This window comes from Gavia stellata, chromosome 11 (assembly GCF_030936135.1).
Source record: "Gavia stellata isolate bGavSte3 chromosome 11, bGavSte3.hap2, whole genome shotgun sequence".
NCBI lineage: Eukaryota > Metazoa > Chordata > Aves > Gaviiformes > Gaviidae > Gavia > Gavia stellata.
In genome coordinates, this window is record NC_082604.1 from 14,385,095 (window position 1) to 14,408,225 (window position 23,131).

General features: G+C 39.5%; 1 protein-coding gene across 1 annotated transcript in view; it reads right to left on the bottom strand.

Moving 5' to 3' along the window:
- PLOD2 (procollagen-lysine,2-oxoglutarate 5-dioxygenase 2) overlaps window positions 1–23,131 on the bottom strand; it is a gene marked incomplete at its 5' end in the record, with an annotated part of 56,774 nt that overhangs the window by 19,998 nt on the left and 13,645 nt on the right. The window contains 7 exon segments of the mRNA XM_059822853.1: window positions 3,778–3,879; window positions 6,372–6,469; window positions 7,254–7,317; window positions 9,337–9,449; window positions 10,637–10,800; window positions 17,507–17,643; window positions 19,160–19,251. Of these exon segments, the coding sequence (XP_059678836.1) occupies window positions 3,778–3,879; window positions 6,372–6,469; window positions 7,254–7,317; window positions 9,337–9,449; window positions 10,637–10,800; window positions 17,507–17,643; window positions 19,160–19,251 (770 nt within the window).

A 23,131-nucleotide genomic window follows, 5' to 3' on the forward strand; every position in this document is an offset into this window, starting at 1 on the left:
AAGACCCTTAATGAACTAACTAGAGCTTCTCTCCTTGCATCCAAGGATACTGAAGTTTTATCCACCTTATTTTAATGTGAATTCACATCTTTTGAACAGTGGTATTAATGCCTGGTTTGTATGTGCTTGATATAGAGATCATGACCACTAAAACAAACCTAGATAGCATTTTTGTGTATTTCTAGAATATATTATTACATTATGCAAGACAAAGAAATTTAACCTTCAAAGGCCTAGACTGCTACACAAAGAAATGCACTGATTAAACAAAAATTTTTTCCACCTCTAAAACAGGCAGTATAAACGTCTAACCCACTACAAGGCTCAGAGAGAAACCTTATATCAGTATAAAAGGCTGCAAGTTAGCTTTCCTTAAGCAAGCCAACACCAACTTGAAAAGCATCTGGATAAAGCATATGTTGAGATTGCAGTGTCACTGTCTACATCAGAAATCCAGAAACATACTGTCAAGTGCACCAGATCAGAAACATTAGGCACCAATGTTTACCCTGACTACCTCCTATTCACAACTTCATCTGCAAACCTAATACACGCTCATGCAGACATCCTAATGACTTCAAAACAGCTGATGAAGACAAAGTACACCGATGTGTCTTGAAAAAAGCAACTGTCATATTCTCTGGCAACCACTCCATTGAGGCTGGCGTATGGTAGCTGGTACCACTGACCGCGAGCGATGAGGAAAGCAGCTTGTGCCATCGGGCTTGGTAAGCTGAACATGCACGTGTGCTACCAACAATAGAACTGCTGCAATAATTTACTCTGCGTATTTTTCTAATTCTAAGGCATTTTCCCCTTATTCTCCAGGACAAAGAGAAGCCAGTTCAGGCTGTATCTGCAAAGGTTATAGGGACAATCAGGAATTACCAACACTCCTTCAATACACCGATGTGTGAACAGCATGGCTCTAATGTCTACACTAAAATCTCAGGAGCGTGACCAAAGCAAAAAACTAAGAATAAAAATTCCTGCAAACTGCATCTCCTCAAAGCAGAGAGTTCATTGATCTAGACCCTGCTTTACCATACTATAAAAAGTTGTCACTGCATAATCTAAATCTAGGTCGGAATGAACAATTTTAATACCCAGCATTTTAAGTATATGAAGTCTGAAGTTTTGGTTCTTCCCAATTATGCTTCAGCAAAACCACTTTGGGAATACCCAGTCTGCACCAGGATGTTACATTTTCTCTGACAAATTTTCTCATTTTCACTAAGGTCATATGTTTGCCTTTTTAAGTTTCCTTTTTCACAACTAGTAAGTAAGCGTATGACAATTTTTGGAAAAAATACAGGACAATGCTCTGTGTAGTTGTCTGAAACAAAGTCCAGGAACCCTTGCCACAAGGGGCACCAGTGAAGCGAGAGGATGAGCGAGGACATCCTTTCCAGCTGCACTGGGAAGTCTCTGTACCAGTAACAAACTTTAGGATTCAAGAAGTAGCTTTAGGGTCATTAAGTTTGTTGTCCAATCTAATTTAGGTTTTAGCAAAAAACCCTTAAGAAAAATGGCAAAAATTTACACTTATTGAGCCAAAGTGTGTTCTTCAACTTATTTACCATTACCCTGCTTTGACTTGGGCAGGCAGCTAATTTGGGGGTGGCATGGGCTGCTGACAGCAGAGAAGAAAGCAGTTACTGAGTGTTTCCACACCTCAGCAATGGTCAGAGCACGGGAGGTCTTGCTCCTGTGAACAGGACAAGGACCGAACAAAAGACTCTTGGGTTTGTGGCTCTCAGCTCCTTCTCAGGAAACCCCGAAGCACAGCTTTTCACAGGCCATGCTCCCAGCACCTGCTCACACCAACCCCAGCAGTACCTCGGGCTCTTCTGCTCATCCATCACAGAACAACCTGCACAGCCCACGGCAATGCTTCCACCCACCTCTGCCTTGCATACACCTACCCCGACCTTCACAGAAGGAATGCTATCCTTGTGCCCATGATGGAAAGCAGTATTCTTTCACCTCCTTGTTCTATGCTGGAGTTTTGTACTGCTAAAGTCAAGGTCTATAAGTAAGCCCAGCCCAAAACATTGAAAGCACAACACCTAAGCATATCGAGTCAAGGACCCATTGATGCCAGAATTCATCTAAAGTATCTCAAAGCCAAAACATAGTTGGTATCAACAAATCTGATTCTCTACTTGCTTATGAGAAGAACAAGCAAAATCCTCAGAAGGTATGAGTGCATCAATGCAGACAGTTAAATAAAACAATATTGGACGAATGATTAGAGGCACAGAGTTGGTAATGCTGTTTTCAGTGAAGACTTCTTGTTAAGCAGCAACCGGCCAGGCCAGAACAGAAAGCACATTCAGAAAATGAAATATTGCTTGTACTCAGAAATGCCTGAAGTAAACACTTCCACTGAGGCCAAGAAAAAGTCTTGTTATTTCTGCTGGCAGAGTGAGTGAGGTATGAAGTCCAAAGAATGAATTACAGTAAGGAAGACACGTTCCAAGTAGATGTACGTACACTATAGGAAGCTATCCAGTAAATCATTGCAAGTTACTCCCCATTACTAGCTTTAAGATTTAACTGCTCCCCAACCATGTTTTAATTGCCAATGCCATTAGGAAAAACTTAGACAACTTCTTTTCCTCAGGTAAACTTCATGTTGAGAGGGCAAACACTATGTCAGTAGAACACCATTCGAATGTTGCATTTCCAAAGCAGAATTAAAATTATAAAAAAAAGATATAAAAAGAATCTGAAAGTTATTACAATTCCAATAATAAACTTTTTAAATTTATATTCCAGTCAGTAAGCTGCTTATTGTCCAGAAATTCTTTCACTTTGTCCTTTTACTGCAAAGGTAACAAGCCACTACTTCTTTCATGCTATCCTCAATATGACCCTCTAAGACCTTTTCTCATTCAAACCTTCAATACAGAACAGAAATTAAACAGCTGCTGGAAACAGCCTGTTAAGAATAATCAGAATGTTCTTTTAAGTACAAGCCTTATGTTTCCACATGGTAGATCTTAGCATTTACTTGGCCTAAAATTTACTGAGTACAAGCTGAAATATTTGTAAAGACACTAAAGACATCATGCTTGCAGCAAAAAAGCCAAAATAAGTTCCCAAATATTTGATATACACGTACACATGCATGTGTCCGTGTATGTTTGTCCTACGAGAATTCTGAAGACTGAACTGATACCCAATCTCAGTTACATCAGATTTATTCTACAGATACACATTTGCATATACAATAGAGATATCTGTACCATCTTTTACAAGGTGAAGCAGTTTTGACTATTTCTCTATATCTCTCAGAAAATAGTAACTGTAACCACGTTACAGTTAACTATTAACATCTATTTGTAACAGAAATTATTAAACTGATGCATATTCAAGTTTTTTTGTAGGTCTGCAGTTAAAAATCTGAAATATCTAAGGAGTTTTTCTACCTTCCAAAAATTCTAATTATTCACTTGAATCTTGCATGATTCAGAAATTATTCATTCACCCTCAGTGAACAGAAGTAAGGATCTGGAGGGCTTTTGGGGATGGGATCATCTTCAGTAATAGTGGGGAAACCTATATTAAAATGCACGCATAAAAACATTTCTAGAAGTATTGATATTTCCAGTAAATTAAAATTCCATCTTCACAGTTTCATATACCAGGAAAAATATCCTGAGGTGTCTGCAGAACATAGTATTGCATACTGAAGATGCTTTGCCTCAGAAATCACTATGCACCTATCAAATGCATTCAAAGGTGTTTTGTTCTTGTGAGAAGTATTCTTACCGTTACTGTTGACAGATCTAGCAAGTCTAAATCACAAATACTGCAACCAGTTTCCCGTGTCCAAGCATTGGGGATATAGTTTCCCAAATAATTCAAGTGAATCTGGTAAATAAATGAACAATTCAGATTAATGAAACGTGCATGCAAATGGTGATTTGTACCTTTTAAAGAATTCAGGATTACTCATAAAATCCCTTATACCTAACAGGCAATTGATTGTGGTTTTTATTAAAAATAAAAACAACCCCAGAAAAACACAAACCCAAACATACAAAAATAGCTGGTCAAAGCTTTTTCTTCTTTGTCTCATTTACAAAACAGAGATTTCATTCTCCTAGCATCTACGTTTATTGCTTCAGCTAAACCAAAAAGTTGTTGCAAGCACAACTACCAACTAAATGCTTGTATGACTTCCAAGACACAAACTATAGATCATTTAGCTCTCCAAAGCTGCTAGGCATGATTTCAAGCAAAAAAAAAGTGATTGTAATTTAATTCTTTTCCCAAATCTGAGAATCATCAACACTTTACACAAAACACAAAGAGTGACCATATGAAAACACATAGAAAATGTAGAAGATAGGTGCCCAGACGATGTATTTTTGACAATCTATGCCAAGATTCAGAAGCCAGCCAGTGGGATACGTTTTAAAGGAGCATCTGCCTTCTTAACACATTTTGCGTTGGCACTGAACAAAATAGGTACTTTTTCTGTTGATGGGCTGCCTGGGCTGCCCTGTCCTCCTGGATTCCACGGAAGTTTGTGCAGAACTTCACTCTTCTCTACTGCCATTTGCAACGGTTAAGGGATCTCTTACACCAGGGAAAGTCTGCCTGAGTGAAGGCTGCTATTCATTCCTGCTCTACTGCCCTCATCAAAAACCAGAAGGACAGAATATAATTTTGCATAGAAAACACACTCCAGCCCAATACTCAATCTGCATTTTATCATGTCTTGGGCATTTGTTTACGCATATTGAAAATCATTCTAGACAGATTATAAATAGAATTGCTTGAACTTAATTTCAGAGATGTACAATAAAGTCTACAAAAATGAATATTTCACAGAAAAGCCATTGCGCTTGAGCAAAACAAAAAAATTACATGTTAGGATATCAGGATGATTTAGTATCCATTTCAAAGAAGTGTCTCTGACCAATGCTACTTACTAATCTGCAAACTGAAGAGATTAAATACAAAACAGAATGTTCTTATAAACAAAAAACTTTTACTATTTGGAGTTAATTCTGGGAATTACTTTCATGATAGTTTATTTACTAACTAGTGAAAACTTTTTCCAATCCCATTATATTATCGTCCTCTTTATTCTATGTTTAAAACAGAATCATATAATCACACTGACAAAGCGAAATACAGCAAGAGTTTCCTCTGTTTTTAAAACTACATTACTACATGCAGAGATTGAGTTTTGTTTAATGTAGCATAACTTGTGGATTAGTATAAGGAGTTCCAACCTAAAACTGCTTGCCCAACTGTAAAATACAGTACCTTCTTTTCATTGGCAAAGTGGCAGCAAAGCCAGTTGGTGACAGATAATTTGAGGATTTAATTGAGGCAAAAATAACTGTAGCAATATTGAAGAAATTGGTCACATATTTCATCACTACTGAGTAGTTAGAAGCCAAACAAATAATGGCATTATATTCACTAATTCCAAAGATGAAATACAGTGCAAAAACTAAGAAGCAGTCATCGGGATATTAATGAGTTTCAAGCTTTATTTTGTTCTCCTGGGAGGCATTTTTCTGAAAAGAAGACGCTACAGTAAGGATCATGTATTCAGAAGAACTTAGAAATTGGCTGTGCCCAATCCTTCAGCAAACAGAGGCTATTAGAAATGATATACCTTTATGCTGCTTTGCCATGTAAAAAAAAAACATGCAACTGCCATATGACCAAAACATAGACATTTCTCCCAGAGAAACTTGTGCCAAGTCTTCTGAACCACTGAATCCTTACACATGGACAGAAGCTGCTGAAACAGCTGTTTCACCGGGCAGACAGTGCTCTACCATGAACCCAAAGCTCATGAGCCATGGGTACATTGCAGGCAGTGACCAATGACACCGAAGATGCAACAACAAAAGCCAGGCTGGTGTGTGTGTGTATAAACACACACACTTTTACCTACATACAATTTTTTTTATATGTGTATACAAACACACACACCAAGGTCTGCAGTAGGATCAGATGTGTTACTGTTTTGTACCCCAGCCTGTGACTCAGTTAGATTTTTCTCCCCCTGAAAACCTATTCTTCTGATTACCGTTTAATAACCAGATAGACATTATTCAATAGCTTCAAGAATTTTTTTGTGATGGGGAACAAATGAACATAAGCTTACTCGCTTTTACAATGAATTGGGAGCAGACTGAGTTGTTTCAGCAGTGATATCAAGTTACAGTGATAGCAGAATAACATGATGGAGAGTTTTATCCTTGCAATTCTTATTAACATTAATTGGAAATAAGCAGTGGTGGTGCGCTATGACTGTTTCAGACTCTTCCACCATAGTTTTTGCCTCTATTAAAATTGCCGTATTTGCACAAAAATAAAAACAAACTGTCACTCACTTTAGTTGGACCATTTCCATGAATGGTGATTGGTAATGTGTCATACACTGAATTCCTTGCTCTTACTCTTCCTTCTTCAAATTTCAAAAGGACTTCATCTGAAAATCAACAAAGATCGTACAGTAATAACAGTTTATAAATAAAAGCCAAAATTTCAGAGTTCTTTAAGTCCTTGCTGATACAATATACCCTGCTGTTGCTATCATTGTCAATGTTACTTATTTGGAAGCTTTTGGGCTTTTTAACTAGATCTTGAATTTGAAGCTCTTTATGCTAAATAAGGTTACATCAAACTTCACAGTTTGCCATCAGCAGCCTTCAGTACTTGAATAAGATGTGCTTTAAAAATAAAACTAATTTTGTGCAAATGCTATTTATAGAGAAATCATAGTTATTTCAGATATGATCTGACTATAAAAAGTTGTTCCATAATTAGAGGTTAAAGGTAAGAAAGGAAGTTTGCACAGATGTTATTTTTCAATTTAAATTCATGACAATTAAAGGAAATTCCACATTATTCCACATTCCATTTCATTATGTATAGCCATTTGCTTAAGAACATCTAAAATGCAATTTTAATTACCAGTCTTTGTCCTGTAACTAAGTTTGTGGAAGGCAGATGGGAAAATGGTTCTTAATTTGTATTTATTGCTAACTTTATTTATTGAAAACTATTTTTTCTATTTTTAAGTCAAGTATTTTATCAATGGGAGAAATCAATTAATGTTAAACCCAAAAGATCTGTAACTAATCTGGTAATCAGGTTTACTCATCCAAATATTTGTTTAAAACAAGCATATGTTTAGGGAATTATATTCATGGTTAAAAAAATAAAGTGTTAGTAACAGTTAATAAAACACACAACGTGCAAATCATACTTACCAACAGCTCCATTTAGGGTCTGGAAAATTGTACATTTGTGGTCCAAAGTAATGTTAATGCGTTCCTGAAATAAATGTAGAAAAGATGTTAACGCATTCTAAAAGCCAATGTTTTTACAGTAATGTTACAGTTACACTGCAGTGGCACCAAGTAATCAGGCAAAATGTATTCAGCTCTTAGATATAATTCTTAATTTTATACTGTTAAGTTTTTCTATATTCCTGAGTTGCGCAGCTGTATAGCAATCAGTTTTCTATATGCAAAAACTTTATCTAAACTTGAAGGATAAAGATCATAACTCTCCAGAGAAACTTCAATTTGGCAGTAGAAGCCAAAGAAAATTTGTGTCTTATCTTGAAGAAAAAATTAACAAGTCTTGGCCAAGCAACAAAACATACTGTGTTTCACAATCCAAATCTAAGTATCGTGTCAGAATAGAACACACCACTGGTTTTAAAACATGTTCTTAATATTGTATTATTAATACTACTTCGATTCTTATTTAAAGTACCTTGGTTTAAAGTTTTAACATGTTGATCAAAGTATATAACCTTTAAAACACACTTAAAAACCCTTATACCGATCACATACTCCGTTTCGGTCTTCCAAAGATTTTTGTTACATATTCTACAGCACTGGACATTGCCATACAGAAAAATTAGCACTGATGTATAATACAGTATCCCAAGCTAAGCACCATGGACATGTTTTGAATCACAGCGCAGTAGCACACTGTGCAGAGGTATGCATTTTTTTCTAGAAGACAATCTGCTCAGACAGCTAATGATATTACTTCCGACTTGGTGCAGAGTCAGCTTTAATGTCTCTATGCCCTGTCCTTTCAGTTGCATACCTAGCATCTGACTTAACTTGCGTAAAATCAATTCAAACATTAAGGGCTGGAAGGAATGGCCTACGAGGAGAGGTTAAGGACTTTGGGCTTGTCTACTCTGGAGCAACGGAGGCTGAGGGACGACCTCATTGCTCTCTACAGCTTCCTGAGGAAAGGGAATTGGAGAGGGAGGTGCTGATCTCTTCTCTCTCAGATCCAGTGATAGGATGAGTAGGAACGGTTCAAAGCTACGCCAAGGGAGGTTTAGACTGGACTTTAGGAAGCATTTCTTTACTGAGAGAGTGGTCAAACACTGGAACAGGCTTCCTAGAGACACGGTCGCTGTCCCAAGCATGTCAAGTGCTTAAGAAGCATTTGGACAATGCCCTTAATAACATGCTTTAACTTTTGGTCAGCCCTGTACTGGTCAGGCAGTTGGACTAGATGATCACTGTAGGTCCCTTCCAACTGAAATATTCTACTCTATTCTATTTCTGTACCTGTATCTAAACATGCCTGATTTTTCAGGCATAACTTAATAGAAATACATATATGTATTTCAGAAACTTCACATCTGCTTTAAGCATACAAATCCTCAAAATTAACCTCAAAATTCTGCAATATCAGCTTCTAAAAGTCTTTTTGCATCAATACATTGTTAACTTTCCTTAGCCCTCTTTTTCCAGCATCAGGACCATGCCTCTGACATCTATCATGCTTTAATGCTGCTACTCAGCAAAGTAGTTTGTTAAGCTAGGGCACGGAGAAGTCTTCACCAAAAATTTATGATGCAGCTTTATTGAACATATCTGCACAAAAAGCTGAAGAGTGAGAGGCAGCTGCAGACAGGATCTGAAATGGCAGCAAGCCAAAATATAAAACACTGGATCAGCAAGTAGTTCAGTGACACCCTGGAAAAATGCCACATTCTCTGGCCATCAAACTGCCAAATACATGGGACCCTCATTCAGATGAATGTGTCCAATCATATACCTCAGAGCTATTATTTCTAACAACGAAGCACAACCTGCCTGTGTGTGCAGACAGCCTGAAATAATATATCAAGTCATGACCCTTTGGAAGCCTGTTCATCACTCTGACAGTAGGAACCTCCAGAGAACAAACACAACCATCAACATGGCACTCAGGAATAAAGAGACAGCATTCCTTTTATTTTTATCTCCTGATGTTTTACGAGGAGCAGCATGTTATTTCAAGCAGAAAGAAATGAGAAAGCCAGTCACTACCTACCCTTGCCAATGGGTCAACATAGATTTTGGTGTAAAACAGCTGGTCATCGTCATTATCCTGCAGATTCCATTGCTGCACAATACGATTTATATATGGAGCATAACCAATAAATCCTGCAATATCACACACACATAAGTTATTTCCATAAAAAGCACTACTCTGCCAATGCTGTCCACCAGTCAGGGACTTCATTCTGACTATTTGGTGCCAGCAAAGGAAAAGTATGAAATTCATACAACTTGGCTCAAAATCCAGTTTTCTTCCTGTGATATGTACCAGTTCTGTTTAAAGAGTTCATAACCAAGGGCTATTTTTATACTAATGCTATTTTAAGGAAAAAAAACAGAGAACAGACATCTGTTTAGGATGGTCCTGAGAACTCCAAAGCATGACATTAGACTACTACTGTTCCCAAGAAGCCCATCTGTGGAAAAGGTTTCATTTTCATCCATCACTTCTTGCTGGCAGAGAAGCCTGAATCTAATACTGCCAGAACTACAAAGAGAATTCTGCTCAAAACGAATATACGTTACGTTTAAGCCAAAACAAAAAAAGATAGGGCAGACAGATGAGGTAAAGAAGGGAGGGAAAAGAACAGGGACACTCCCAGATCTACATGCTGCCCAGCATCATGTACCTAGGAGAAGTAACATACTGTGCTCTGTAGCAGTTAAATGATATCAGTGTAAACGCATGTATTAATCAACTGCAAAATTATTACCAAAGCTGGAATTTAAAGGACTCCAGAATTAACATGTCATTGAGATTAAAAGGAGTAACTCACACCTCTCTTGGAATGAGCTGCCTAAACCACGCTGACGGGCCAGGCAGAGCTACCAGCATGTCTACACTGTATGCAGAGATCCCCAAGAACAAGGTAGCCAGGTCAGGAAATTCTCTGACCCAGCTAAACTGTGCCTATAAATAGCATGTTCTGCTTTGACTGGGCTTGTACACTAGATTGTTTCTGAAGTAGATTCAGTCGGTGGCAATTGGGCCACCCCTGCACAGCATTTCATCGCAAGGCATAGTTGCTTGCTAGCCTGTTACTTTATTTACCTGCTTTTTACAAGTTACTGCCAACAAATACTATGTAAGTTTGAATGAAAACTATTCTTGAACACAGAAGAGGACCTATTCAAGTGGGGAGGGAGAGGGGAAGAGGAGGACAGGATGTCCAGTCCTTGATTTTATACTTGGTGAATTCAGGGACAGTTCCACATACAAATACATAAAACAGATAACAGAAGTGAGCCATGCTCAAGATCAAGAGTTTCATGTGTTCAAGAATCACACTTGCCTCCTGAATTCAGGAATCGTTTTCCACTCCGGACAACAGGATACTTGTCAGCTAGCCTTTTATCTGGCCAAATTAATCCATCGGCTGCAAACACCACTTTATGATTAGTTTCCTGAAATTTCTTTAGCAGTTCTTCAGGGCCCCCCGCAAAGATAACATCATAGCTGAAAATAAAGATATCCATTAGATTAGTTTAATTTTAATGCTTCTGTGTTCAAAACAAGTAGTTGGACTATTCAGATTTCAAAAGCATACAGACAGTTCTTATATTCTGAAAAATTACTCATTAAATCATGCTTTACCACCCTACAAAAATCCTATAACCTTCTAGGAGAAAAACTTCAATCAATACTATTTATCCAATACAGTTTCCCCTTCTATTTACATTCATTTTTTTTTTAACCTTCTACATTTTGGACATGCTTCTTCCTGCAGATTTTGTCTACCTGGAATTGATTTTCAGATTTCATGTATTTTGAGTAAAAAAATTTATTTTCCCCTTTAGAAAACTGTTTATGTGTTTAAGAAAAAAAAAAAAACACCAAATCAAAACTTAGCAGATGAAATAGAGTAAGACTGAAAGATTATTTAGGTGACTCTGACTGGGAAACTCTAGATGATCTTGTTCCAAAACATAACGACACTGACTTTCTTCTGAGAAGTCTTCTCAAGAAGGTACTTAGATATTTCTCAATGAAGTCTAGTCGCCCATAAATTGTATTGCATCCTGACAATATATAAACTTCTCCTTCAACCTCTTAAATGTGCCAAAGACTTCAGAAGGCTCTAAACTTCACAATATCTATTTATTAAAAACTTCACCTGCCTTTATGCGTTCATCAGATTTGACTCCCAACTGCTACTGAGGACAAAGGCCTAAAGGTGGAAGGCTCATCTCTAAAAACAGCCATTACCCACAGCCGAAGGTCAGCACTACCCCAAAACAAAAAGGAACATGCACAGGTTTCGCAAAGGTCATGTACAAATGTAGTCACAGAATCACAGAATCAGTACGGTTGGAAAAGACCTGTAAGATCATCGAGTCCAACCTGGAAAAAAAAAAAAAAAAAAAAAAAAAAACACCACCACCAAAAAACCCACAAAAAAAAAAAAAAAAAAACAAACCACAAAACCCACGCCACACAACAACAATAACAAGCCACAACCCACCCAACACCACACAGCACCATGTCCATCAAGCTACATCCCACAATGCCACATCCACACGCTCCTTGAATACCTCCAGGGAGGGTGACTCTACCACCTCCCTGGGCAGCCTATTCCAATGTTTCACCACTCTCTCAGTAAAGAACTTTTTCCTAATGTCTAGCCTGAACCTCCCCTGTCGCAACTTGAGGCCATTTCCTCTAGTCCTGTCACTAGTCACTTGGGAGAAGAGACCAACACCCACCTCTCTGCAACCCCCTTTCAGGTAGTTGTAGAGAGCGATAAGGTCTCCCCTCAGCCTCCTCTTCTCCAGGCTAAACAACCCCAGCTCCCTCAGCCGCTCCTCATAAGACTTGTGTTCCAGACCCCTCACCAGCTTCGTCACCCTTCTCTGGACACACTCCAGCACCTCAATGTCCTTCTTGTAGTGAGGGGCCCAAAACTGAACACAGTATTCGAGGTGCAGCCTCACCAGCACCGAGTACAGGGGCACGATCACCTCCCTGCTCCTGCTGGCCACACCATTTCTGACACAGGCCAGGATGCCGTTGGCCTTCTTGGCCACCTGGGCACACTGCTCGCTCATATTCAGCCGGGTGTCGATCAACACCCCCAGGTCCTTTTCTGCAGGGGAACTTTCCAGCCACTCATCCCCAAGCCTGTAGTGTTGCATGGGGTTGTTGTGGCCGAAGTGCAGAACCCGGCACTTGGCCTTATTGAACTTCATCCGGTTGGCCTCAGCCCATCGATCCAGCCTGTCCAGATCCCTCTGCAGAGCCTTCCTACCCTCAAGCAGATCAACACTCCCTCCCAACTTGGTGTCGTCTGCAAACTTGCTGAGGGACCAGGGACCTCTAGTATCACAAGCCTAGTGGTTTCTTCTTTTGAACCATATATAAATCAATGCCTCGGGGGGGGGAACAAAACAAAACCCAACCCAAAACCTCAAAACACGTATAATTTATTAAATTATTCAGAGTATAAGGTTCCTTCGTTTCTACTTGAGATCTACATATAAAAGCATTAATGTGCAAACCACTTCAAGGTTCATTTTACACAGCATGAATCCATGACACAGTAATATTGGAATCATGTCATAGATTAGTCTCTGGCTGAACAAGCAGAATATTTGGATTTAATGGCAGCATCTCTGCCTCACAGCCTTCTCATGTGAATGCAGGTATATTCTTATTCCACACATCTACCTTAGTAACTGACAATCATCAGCCCTGACATAGGGCAAAGGAATGGTACAGCTACGAAAAATCAGAAGGTCTAACCTTGACCAAGATTTTGTTCTTGCAAAGTCTTTTAGCTGGGCTAAGAAGGAGGACAGCAGTGCCCCCACCTGCAGTACACAGAACTTTTTGCATTGAAATGTATTACTCGGCAATAGTGCCAACAGCTCAACCGTTACTGACTTCTGGTACTTCTTTATTACAGTTTTGAAATTATTTTAAACATCCTTTCCTCAAAGGGGATTTCATGCAATTGGCCTAAGAGAACTGAACAACAGCTGGCTTACAAATGCAAAAGAAGATTTCCACCGCAGAGCAAAGTATGAACCCTGGAGAGGAAGTGTGTTGTGTAGCCTATATAAAGTAAGCAGGTTTCCGAAAACTCTCACTGTTTTTTTTTTCTGTAACTTTGGCAGAAGAATGTACGAAAAAAAATATTGTACATTTTGGAGCTTCCCCCGTTTTGCAAAAACTGCCTGTTTCTGCCCAAATAAACAGGAATACACTTCCCTCCCTTTTCCATTCAATTGGTGTAGCCCAATTCAAAGCCAGAATGAGCCTGAAGAACAAGCAAGAAACAGGAGACAAGTTGAAGACAGACAAAACCAGAGATTTGTCTGAGGCTTTAACTTAATAGCTTATGGCAGGCTGTGCTTCTCCTCTTTGATCAGGTTAGCGCTGCTGCTACAATGACTTACAGCTGCAGGAAGGAACCAAACACCCCTGGAACATTGCTTCCAAGGACTGTCATTCTAGAAAAGAAAGCCAAAGTTGAGCAACATGCTGGGCTAGCCACAGGCTCTGCTTCTGAAAGGGATATGCTACTTAATACAGCACAGTTTATAATACAAAGCCCAGTACAGAGCTGCTCAACTGCATTACCAATTATTGTAAACTTTACATACTAATGGATATTATGCAGGAGTATGAATCCAGCACAGAGCTATATTTTCCACTAATTTTCATGGCCCTCTGTTTTGTCAAGAGGTGACTTACTGCCACCACACCTCCTCCCAGGCAGGACCTCCACCAGCCTTCCGCCCCTCGCTGCCACTCTCCCCATCAGCTGCTTTATGAGGCTCCTGCTTTTCTCCCCAGGCAAAAGGAAAACTTCCAGAGTCAAACTAAAACCTATAAATCCATTATTTACCTTGCTTACCTGCTATGTCAGATGATGTTCAGTCTATCTAGCATTCAACTCCTACTGTAAGGGAGGATTCACCTCTAGGTCCACACCTAAGGTCCACCACTAAGACCATCACAAAACAGATCCCAGGACTACCCTTGGCAGTTTATACTGTTATTATGGGTGAGGCACATGACTTACTTTAAACAGGGCTTCAAAATTTGACAGGGGAGAAAAAGCGTGGATGTATCCAGGAAAAAGCAGGCTGCCTTGGCAAGCTGGAAAAGCTCAGATACTCTTTTATTCTTTATAAATCCTTCCGATTAAGTAGAAAGCAAGAGGAAAGAGAAGAAAAAAGAAAACCAAAACAGAAAGTTTCCAATCCCATTTCCTGAAGCTCCCAGATGGCAGATGCTTGGAGCTGGAATCCACCCATCCCTCCTCCTCTTTTGCAGCAGCAAAGCACCCTGGCTACGCATCCAGAGCTCCTGGCAACACAGGGAAACAGCAACGGTGGCTCCTGTCCTCTAGAATTGAAAATGCAACTTTTGCATCCACAACTTTTACAACAACAAGGACATGTTACTATTGGAGCTGCAGGTTAAGAGCTCAAAATACAAACAAGAGAGGGCTTACTAGTAACCTACAATTCAAGGCCCGTATTTCATCCTATTTGATGGGACTGTTCAGCCACACAGCCATTTTGTCATTTACACTGTATGCCCACCAGGATCACACTTTAACCATTTTGAGATATGTAGAAAATGTAATTATCCCTCACTTTCTGACAAATATTTGGAAAAAACCTGAGAGGCTTCAGAAGTCTTCCACGATACAAATAGATGGCCATGGGAGTCTGGATGAACAATCACAGCATCAACTATTTTAGCCAGTCTAAGCTGGCCATTAGCCAGTTCAATCTGAAATGGTCCAAAGTAAACCAGAGGTTAACCCTCGCAAAAACAAGCCTAATTTAAATAGCGTTCCATCTGCAGGCAAAGCATTTTGCTATCTGCACCTAGACACAGGCTGTCCACAGAAGAAGTTCAAACTCTATCCAGAATTGCGAGCCATATGAAAAAACTGCTCAAAAGAAAAAAAAAAAAAAGGCAAGAAGCTAAGTTTAAGTAAACAGTTCACTAGAAATTATTTGCCTGGTTACAGTAAGTAAACCAGACATTTCCGCCCCCCCACACCCCCAAGATTAATATTCCAAATGCTTCAGAATGAATATAATGAAAAACACTTGAAAAAGAAAGGAAGTTCACTATATTTGTCTTTTCCAAACTTACTGCTACATTGATTAACATTTAAATTGCAAACCAGGATTCCTGGAAATTAAAAAGCTCTTCAGAATTAAAACATAATGCTAGAATCAGCAAACTATTTTTTTTTTTTTCCTCCTATTTGGAATCAGTTCCACTGGCTTTAAGTCAACATGTACTTGGGATTATGGTCCTCAAGAACTTGGGAGGCCTTAAATCCTGTGATTTTTCATGGAGAGAAAGATTATGGTATCTCCACTTCAATACACATGGTCCTCTGTACTCTCTCACCCATGCCAGCAGACAGCCTGCCCCTCAAGAGAATAAATTATGTTGGAGAAGAATTTGAACAATACCCAAATCTGATAACAAATTTGCATATTTTACCGTATAGGGAGAAAAAACAGTGATGAATCAGGATAATAAATTTGAAAACAAAGAAATTCAATCTGAGTAGCAAATATTTGGGAAACACTTGATTCATCCAAGTGTTTAGTAAAGAACAAAATAATCTTCCAAATTAATCTTAAAAAGTTTCGGTTATTGCACGATCAGTAGAACAACACTATGAACAAACATGTAATATATTTACTTTTAGCAAGATACTTTTTCCACTTACCGAATGCAAAACTGATCAAGTCAGTAAGAAAAAAAATTCAAAAAACTGAACACGTACCTCCAAACTCTTACTTTTACTGTCAATTAAGTGTACAAAGAAAATATTCAGTGTAATAAGTTTCCTTTATAAAGCTTGTTCATAAATTGGTTAAGATGAATTAGACTTTGGCTTTCTAGCTCTATCTTCTATTTATCTCTAGAGGTAAAATTAAAAAAGAAAACTGAGTAGTATCTTTAAATTTGCTACCAGTTTACCAGGCAACTCCAACTTTCCTAAACTCTTAACATATACTTTCCAGCAAATACCACTGTCAGACCACTTTCTCTCTTGTGACGTCAGCTGTAAAAATCCTGCTGAATCTCTAACCTGCAAAAGGGTCCCTAAAATTCTTCAGCTATCAAATTTTAAAAAAATTAATAAATTTAAAGAGCAGGTTAAAAGATAAAAGAAAATTCTGGAGTGGACATTCCAACATAACTCAGTAACAGCAGCATGAACCCATGCACAAACCTCTCCAAGCTTGCACTCAGCTACCTCCCCGAGGCTGCCTGTCTGCAATCGGGGCCTCATGTCCCCAAATTCAGGACTTGGTCCTGTACCTTCCTTGCAGAGGTTCTTTTAGAACTGTGAGCCTGCTCTGGTTAATGCTAGCATGGAAGAGCTTGGCAGCTGCTGTGAGGTGGATTCTTCGCTGCTCTGATCATGCTCTTGTCACCAGGAGCAAGAGAACAGGGTGGGGGGGGCAGTGCGGGAAGCAATGGAAAAAGTGGGATTTGAACATGTTTGAGCTCCTTGTTCTCTGTGACAGGGAGAAACCTATCTGGCCTCCACGAGGATGTTCAAGCATAGCTGTGCTATGAGCTATAATCTGGCACCTGCAGCAGCACTGTCCGTCCATCCTTCCATCGCACAGACGGCACAGGCACCAGGGGTGTATCTGGCACCAAGCCTCTTGTTTCAGTTCTCTAATATGTAAAAGAAGTTTCTCTGTTAAGTGCTTTCCTCAGGGGCCCATTTTCCAGCTTCCTCCATATCACTGTTACTCCATGGAACAAGATCACGCTCTGGTCCCTGCTGGCCACTTTATTTCTGGAACTGCTTCTGCTCCACCTCCCATTCCACCCTCCCAGCCCACAGCCACGTCCTGCCCTCACCACAGCTGAACAGGGAGAGGATGAACGCTTGCCTAAAAACCTGTCAGCTCCCAATAACATTTTTTTACCCCCTCGAGGCAGCAGAACTATGAACAACTCTTACATCTGTAAATCCGTTTAAAAAGTAACAATTGCTCCAAGAGCAATCTACTATTTTTATGAATGGAGAAAAATGGAAGCAAAGTCTCTCAAATAAACAGTGAGGGGGAAAAGCAGCATGCAACTTTCAGCATGTCACAGCAGCTACTTTTGCATGTCTACCCAGACTAAAATGTAAAGGCAACAAGCCAGGTTTGCTCACCATTCAACAAACATTACAACCAAGTCCTCTTGATCAGCATAGCTTTCCATGCCTTCTTTCAGCAGTCGAACTTTTTGCCCTCCACCAATAGAGTTAGGCAGCTCACCACCTTTCCACTCTTCACCTTTTCCAAGTACCTGGAATAAGAAAAAAAGCACTTTTTGCTAGTACCCAAAAACAAGAGGCTTTTCAAAGCAGACCCTTATTAAAAACAGATGTTAAAGCAGAAGCAACACATTAAAGCATAGCAAGCCAGCATTTCCAGCATCATAAGTTTTCCATGTCTGAAGCAGCATTCAGCACAATGACATCACTGCAAAAACATGAGAGAGACATTTCTCAACCAAATAAGAATCGAGCAATTGCCTGCTACCACCATTTATTCAAATGTGTCTGCTTCAGGGGGGAAAAAAAAAAAAAAGGAAAAGAAAAAAGCTAATAATTGTTTCAAAATTTATGTTAGAAAAACACTCTGAATAAGACCTTTAAAAGTCAATATAACCACTTTTGGAACAGGAAGTGTAGGAGACCTTGGTGGATCAGGGTATTACTAACACAAATTGCAAGCTCCTGTCTTTCCCAAATCCCTCCAGAACACTTTTGTACAAGGAAGGGATAGGTTCCCCAATATGCAGCTGGCTGCTAAAATAAGTTAAACAAAATTCCTCCCTAGCCAAGCATTATGGTGAATTACATCTCAAAACCAGAAAAAACCCTTAAACTTTTTGTGGGTTTTGAGCATAATATTTTTGGAACTTATAAAACCTGGAAGAACTACGCTGCACGACGTTTTGGACAAATCTGCAAAGCTAATAGATGCGTCCAGAGCTCAGGCTTCTCGGGTGCTTTAGTACAGCATTATCACATTAGGAAAGGTTCTCTCAGTCTTCCAAGTTCAGTGGCAGAAGTCAAACTTCAGATATCCAAATAATTTCCTATGTATAGTGTAGACACTGTGGTAAGTAAGCAGAAAAATTTCGTAACACTATCTGAATTCCTGGATTTTGTCTTGCAGAACCAATTTGTGGGGAAAAGTTTAGAAGAAGGTTAGTGCCTCCCTTTTTCCCAAGGTCACATGGAGGCCAACCTCAGTACGTGACATACGGAGACGTGGAGCAAGGCAGAAAAAGCTGGCAAGAATGATAGAAACTTTTTGTCCTCTCAAAGAATTACAGGTTCCTGGGAAACATAGTGAAACTATCAGTTGTGACCCTCCCTCCTTTCCCGCAGCAGGCATCCAGCCTTGTTTAAGGAGGAAGGAGACATCCAAAGCCCTCCGAGTGCAGTGCAGCTTCCAGAAGTATTCATGCTAACAAAATTAGCTCCACTGAAAAGCAAGGCTCTATGCTAAATCATGACAGAACCTGCAAGTGACTGAGGACACTGATCACAATAGCTACTAATCTGTAAAAACAGTTCCTCAGGCAGTGGATGGAAGAAGCACCCTCCGGTGCTGGTTCAGAGGGGGACCAGCAGGTAAGCAACAGGGACAGCAGCAGGGCCACGGGCAAGTGCCCTACCCGCCCCCAAGCTCTGGAATTGTTTTACTTTGCCCCAGCACGCAAGGAAGCTCATGCAACTTCAGTTGCTATTGCACTGTTTCTGTCTTAAAGGCTGTATAGTATGAATATTTGCTATGAGAACATACAATACCTTTATTGTGTAGTTGAAGTACTTTGCAGTTTGCATGAACCGGTGAAAGCCATCGGTTTCTTTAGTTGCTACAGTAAAAACTAGTAGTTTATCTGAGGGAGAAAAAGAAGGAACATGTCTTAATAAGTTTTTAGGCCACAGTTTATAACAGAAAAATGCACTGAACAGCACTGGATCAGGGGGCTTTATGGCTTGCCTGCACCTCATTCAAAGAGAGGAGACAAATACACTGTCATATTATAAGCGTGAGACATTATCAAACAAGAATTGCTACGGACAAGGGTGCTGTATTTAAAATTATCCTCAGGAAGAGGAAGCAAAGAAATCTATCTACTCTTTAAACAACTAGCTCAAGACATGAAAACAAAGCTAGTATGACTACTGGACAGGAAGGAATCTTCAAAACAAAAATAACTTACTACTTTTCAGTCTGAGCTAATCTTTTGACCTCTTATCACAGGACGGAATGGTACCAGAGAACTTCACTGAACCTCAGTAAGTCCCCTGAAACCAAGTGGTTCATATTCTTCATGAAAACAGGGTGAAAAAAATCCACCATGGAAACCAGTCCCACAACAGGCAGCATTTAGTGCTTTTAAGTCCTTGGGCAGAGAAAAAAGAGTAACGTTGGGGTTTTTATTTTATTCAGAGCCTCTGCAAATTATGGCAGTGCTAATTTTGCCCTCTTACTGCATGCAAGCAAATGACCATGCAACCAATTTCCTTTTCATATCCCAGGGCTTCTGACATAGTTCAAATGAGGCCACGAATTCCCACTAAACAGCTTCCCAATTAAACTATTGAACAACATTCAGCAGCCTATGCAATATGCTACACAATCGACGTACATAATTCAAAGCTATGAGAAAGACTGTACCCCTATCAAACATCAAGTATTCAATCAGACCAGCCTGGATCCTGGAGCACATTGCAGTTCCCCAATTTGGTCTGAGTTCAAGCAACAGCTGCCCTCTAAACAGAGCCCATGAGATCAATCCTCACAAGAAAGTAAAATTAATCACCTCTAATGAGCATTCCAGTGCCTGTTGTTGCTTCACTTTCCCAAAAAACATCCTCTGGGTTTATCTTTACCAGCACAGTAACATGTGTTAGAAGTGGCTACCATGAAAAACATTCCTAGTAATCCTTAAGCCTTGTCCACCACCACAGACTTAGCAGTACTCAGACACCCAAGATGTCATCCTGAGTGTATTCAAATCAATCACCACTTGCCATTTTGTTTTATCTGACACCAGCAAAATTAGCACACAAGATGATGATCCACTTCCCACTTTGCAGAAGGAATGCACCTTGCTAGTTACTCACGCAATGCTCTGCAGCCAAGTACCAGGGTACTTGAAGTATACCTCTGCTCAGTCAAGCAAAAATACCTGTAGGAGCACAAACATAGTTTGCAGAGCAACATAGGAAAAAAACAGATGTTCTAAAGAAATTCAAGTCTGTCTAAAATAGCCACGGCAGGCAAACTATGGAGACTAGTCTCAGGAGTCACTGATATTTATTCCACAGAAGTAAGGCTTAGATCCAGCACTAGTCAACAGGTCACTTCCAAGAACACTCCTACCAAGTCAGACAGTGGTCTGGCTAATGCATCCTCAACAGCAGCTATAACAGCATACATGAGCATACATGACAAGCATATATGATGCTTTCTCTGCTTTTTCTACCAGTCTCGGTTTATGGGTCTTCCTGACCTGGATGGGGTTGCTGTATCTTCCAAAACACACGGTCCGCTTTGTGACCTTGCTCTTACCTAGTCGCTCCTTGAACTGATGTAACCTTTAAGCAGTGACAGCACCATGTACCCAGTACCTACTCCAAAAAAAAAAAAAAAAATCTGTGCCTTGAGCAGGGCTCCTACAGTTTTTATCTGACACAGCCCAAGTTCTTTAACTACAGACAACATCTCTACCTGCCCTCCCCACCATGCACAATTTTGAGAATTTCCTCTCACATCCTGCCACAGCTTTTTTTTTTTGGCTCCTTTTGCTCAACAGTCCTAGTGAAGATTTTTACTGCTGGCTCTACTGAACCAGACTGATACTCCTGCAACAAAACACAGCAAAGAAGGAACTGAAAATACTTGAAATGTTTCAATCAGTTCAACTTGAACACCCAAAAAACTTGGGAAAACAGTTTTAGAAGATTGATTGCTCCATCTTTTTCTCATTTAAATGCTAGCAGTCTTTTGTAGGAAAGAATCAGAAGAAAATCGCATGAGTACATCTCAGAAGGGCAGGAGGACCTCCACAGAGGATTCCAGTGCAATGCATTCACAGACACACTGACTCACCAATAGACATAAACACAGCAATAATGGTTCAATACCTTCAAAAAACATTTATTCTAAAGGCCATGCAATCTAAAGTAATTCTACAGGAGTCACCACAGAATGAATAAAGAACATGGTATCTTAGACTATGACTAAAACAGAACCGAAGACAGAGGATAGGATTTTTCTCTATGGAACAGATTAAGTTATGATTAATTTTTTGTTCAAGCGGTGCATTTTCAAATTAGGGGGAACTGGAAAAATCCCATCATACCAGATGCATCGCCAAGCCAAGTGAATCCATTATTGAAAGTTTCCTAGGTGACCAGTCCAGCACTGACTATAACCGTGGAATTTGGTTTGGGGTAGACATTTTTCACACCTACCCCTTCCCGAGGAATGCTAACAGCAAGGATTTCAAAATCTGTACTTGTCAACGTGATGTAAATGAAAAAGTGTGGGCTGCATCAGATGCCTCCCATAGTCACTAAGTCAAAGAAAGTATTAAATCAACGTACAAAAGTACAGTTTGGCAAGCAAAAAATAATCTACTGTTCTTTATGGGATATCGTTACTCTCTCTTAATGGAACCCACAGTAATTCCACCCACACATTGCTCATGTATTTCAAGATTCACTATGGAGCCTGGTATGTTACTTGAGTTTTATGGAACAGGAGGAAAGAGAATGATGTGCCAAATCATACGGGATTTCAACCTCAGCTATGTAAAATGGAGAAAGCTGAGTAGACAAATAATGCAGTTTATATTGACATGAAACCGCAAGAGAATCTGTATTACATTCACAGCCAATGAAGCAATCTAGTGTAGGCTGCCTGAGTCAGGTTTGCAAACAGTCACAGAACAAACAGGAAGCTATTTTTATAAAGGTATTATTCACATTGGAAAAGTTTTCTTTTTAACATACTTGCCAATGGTCAATTTTTTTTAAATTGCAGATAAAGAGGTTTAAAAGGCTTTATTTCCATGTCTCTGCTGCACCACAGAATTTTAAGTGCATGGGGTATTTAAATAATTTTTAAGTGCAGCAGAAGTGTAATTATAGCATTTAGAGTCCTTTTTTTTGTTCGTTTGGGTTTGTTGTGCAGGGTTTTTTTAAAGTAATCCGTGTCTGACCAAAGAGCAGAGAAACATGCTTTTATTCTGTCTATAGTGTGTATGGAGAGACAATGCAAAGTGCGGTAAATGACAGTTACCTTGGCACATTATAGAGGATATTATTAACCAAATGAGGAAAGCAACACCATTCTCTTCTAGCTAGCAAGATGTTACAAAAATATTAATGTAATTCCTGTAGGCTCCTGTGACTTTATTTAGATGTAACGACAACTTGCACCAGTTTTATTGGCAGAGTTCCACTAAGCATAGCATGGAAGATACTTGTTTCTTCCTGTGGAAGTGAGTGAAGAGAATGCTTCTGACCACCAAATACTTCTGCTAATTTATTTTTAACCTTTTAACTTCATTCATTTTGAAAAAATCTATTCCTTGTTTGCTACATTTAGGTACAACAACCCCTTAAAACACCTGTCCCATTTGCGTCTAGTAACACAAATCCAAAGTGATTTTCATGAACTTACAAGAGCGTAAATGTGCAAGTACAACACAGATCCCAAGGGAGTAAGTTTATCCAAGTGCGGTTTCCATTTCAGGATGTGCT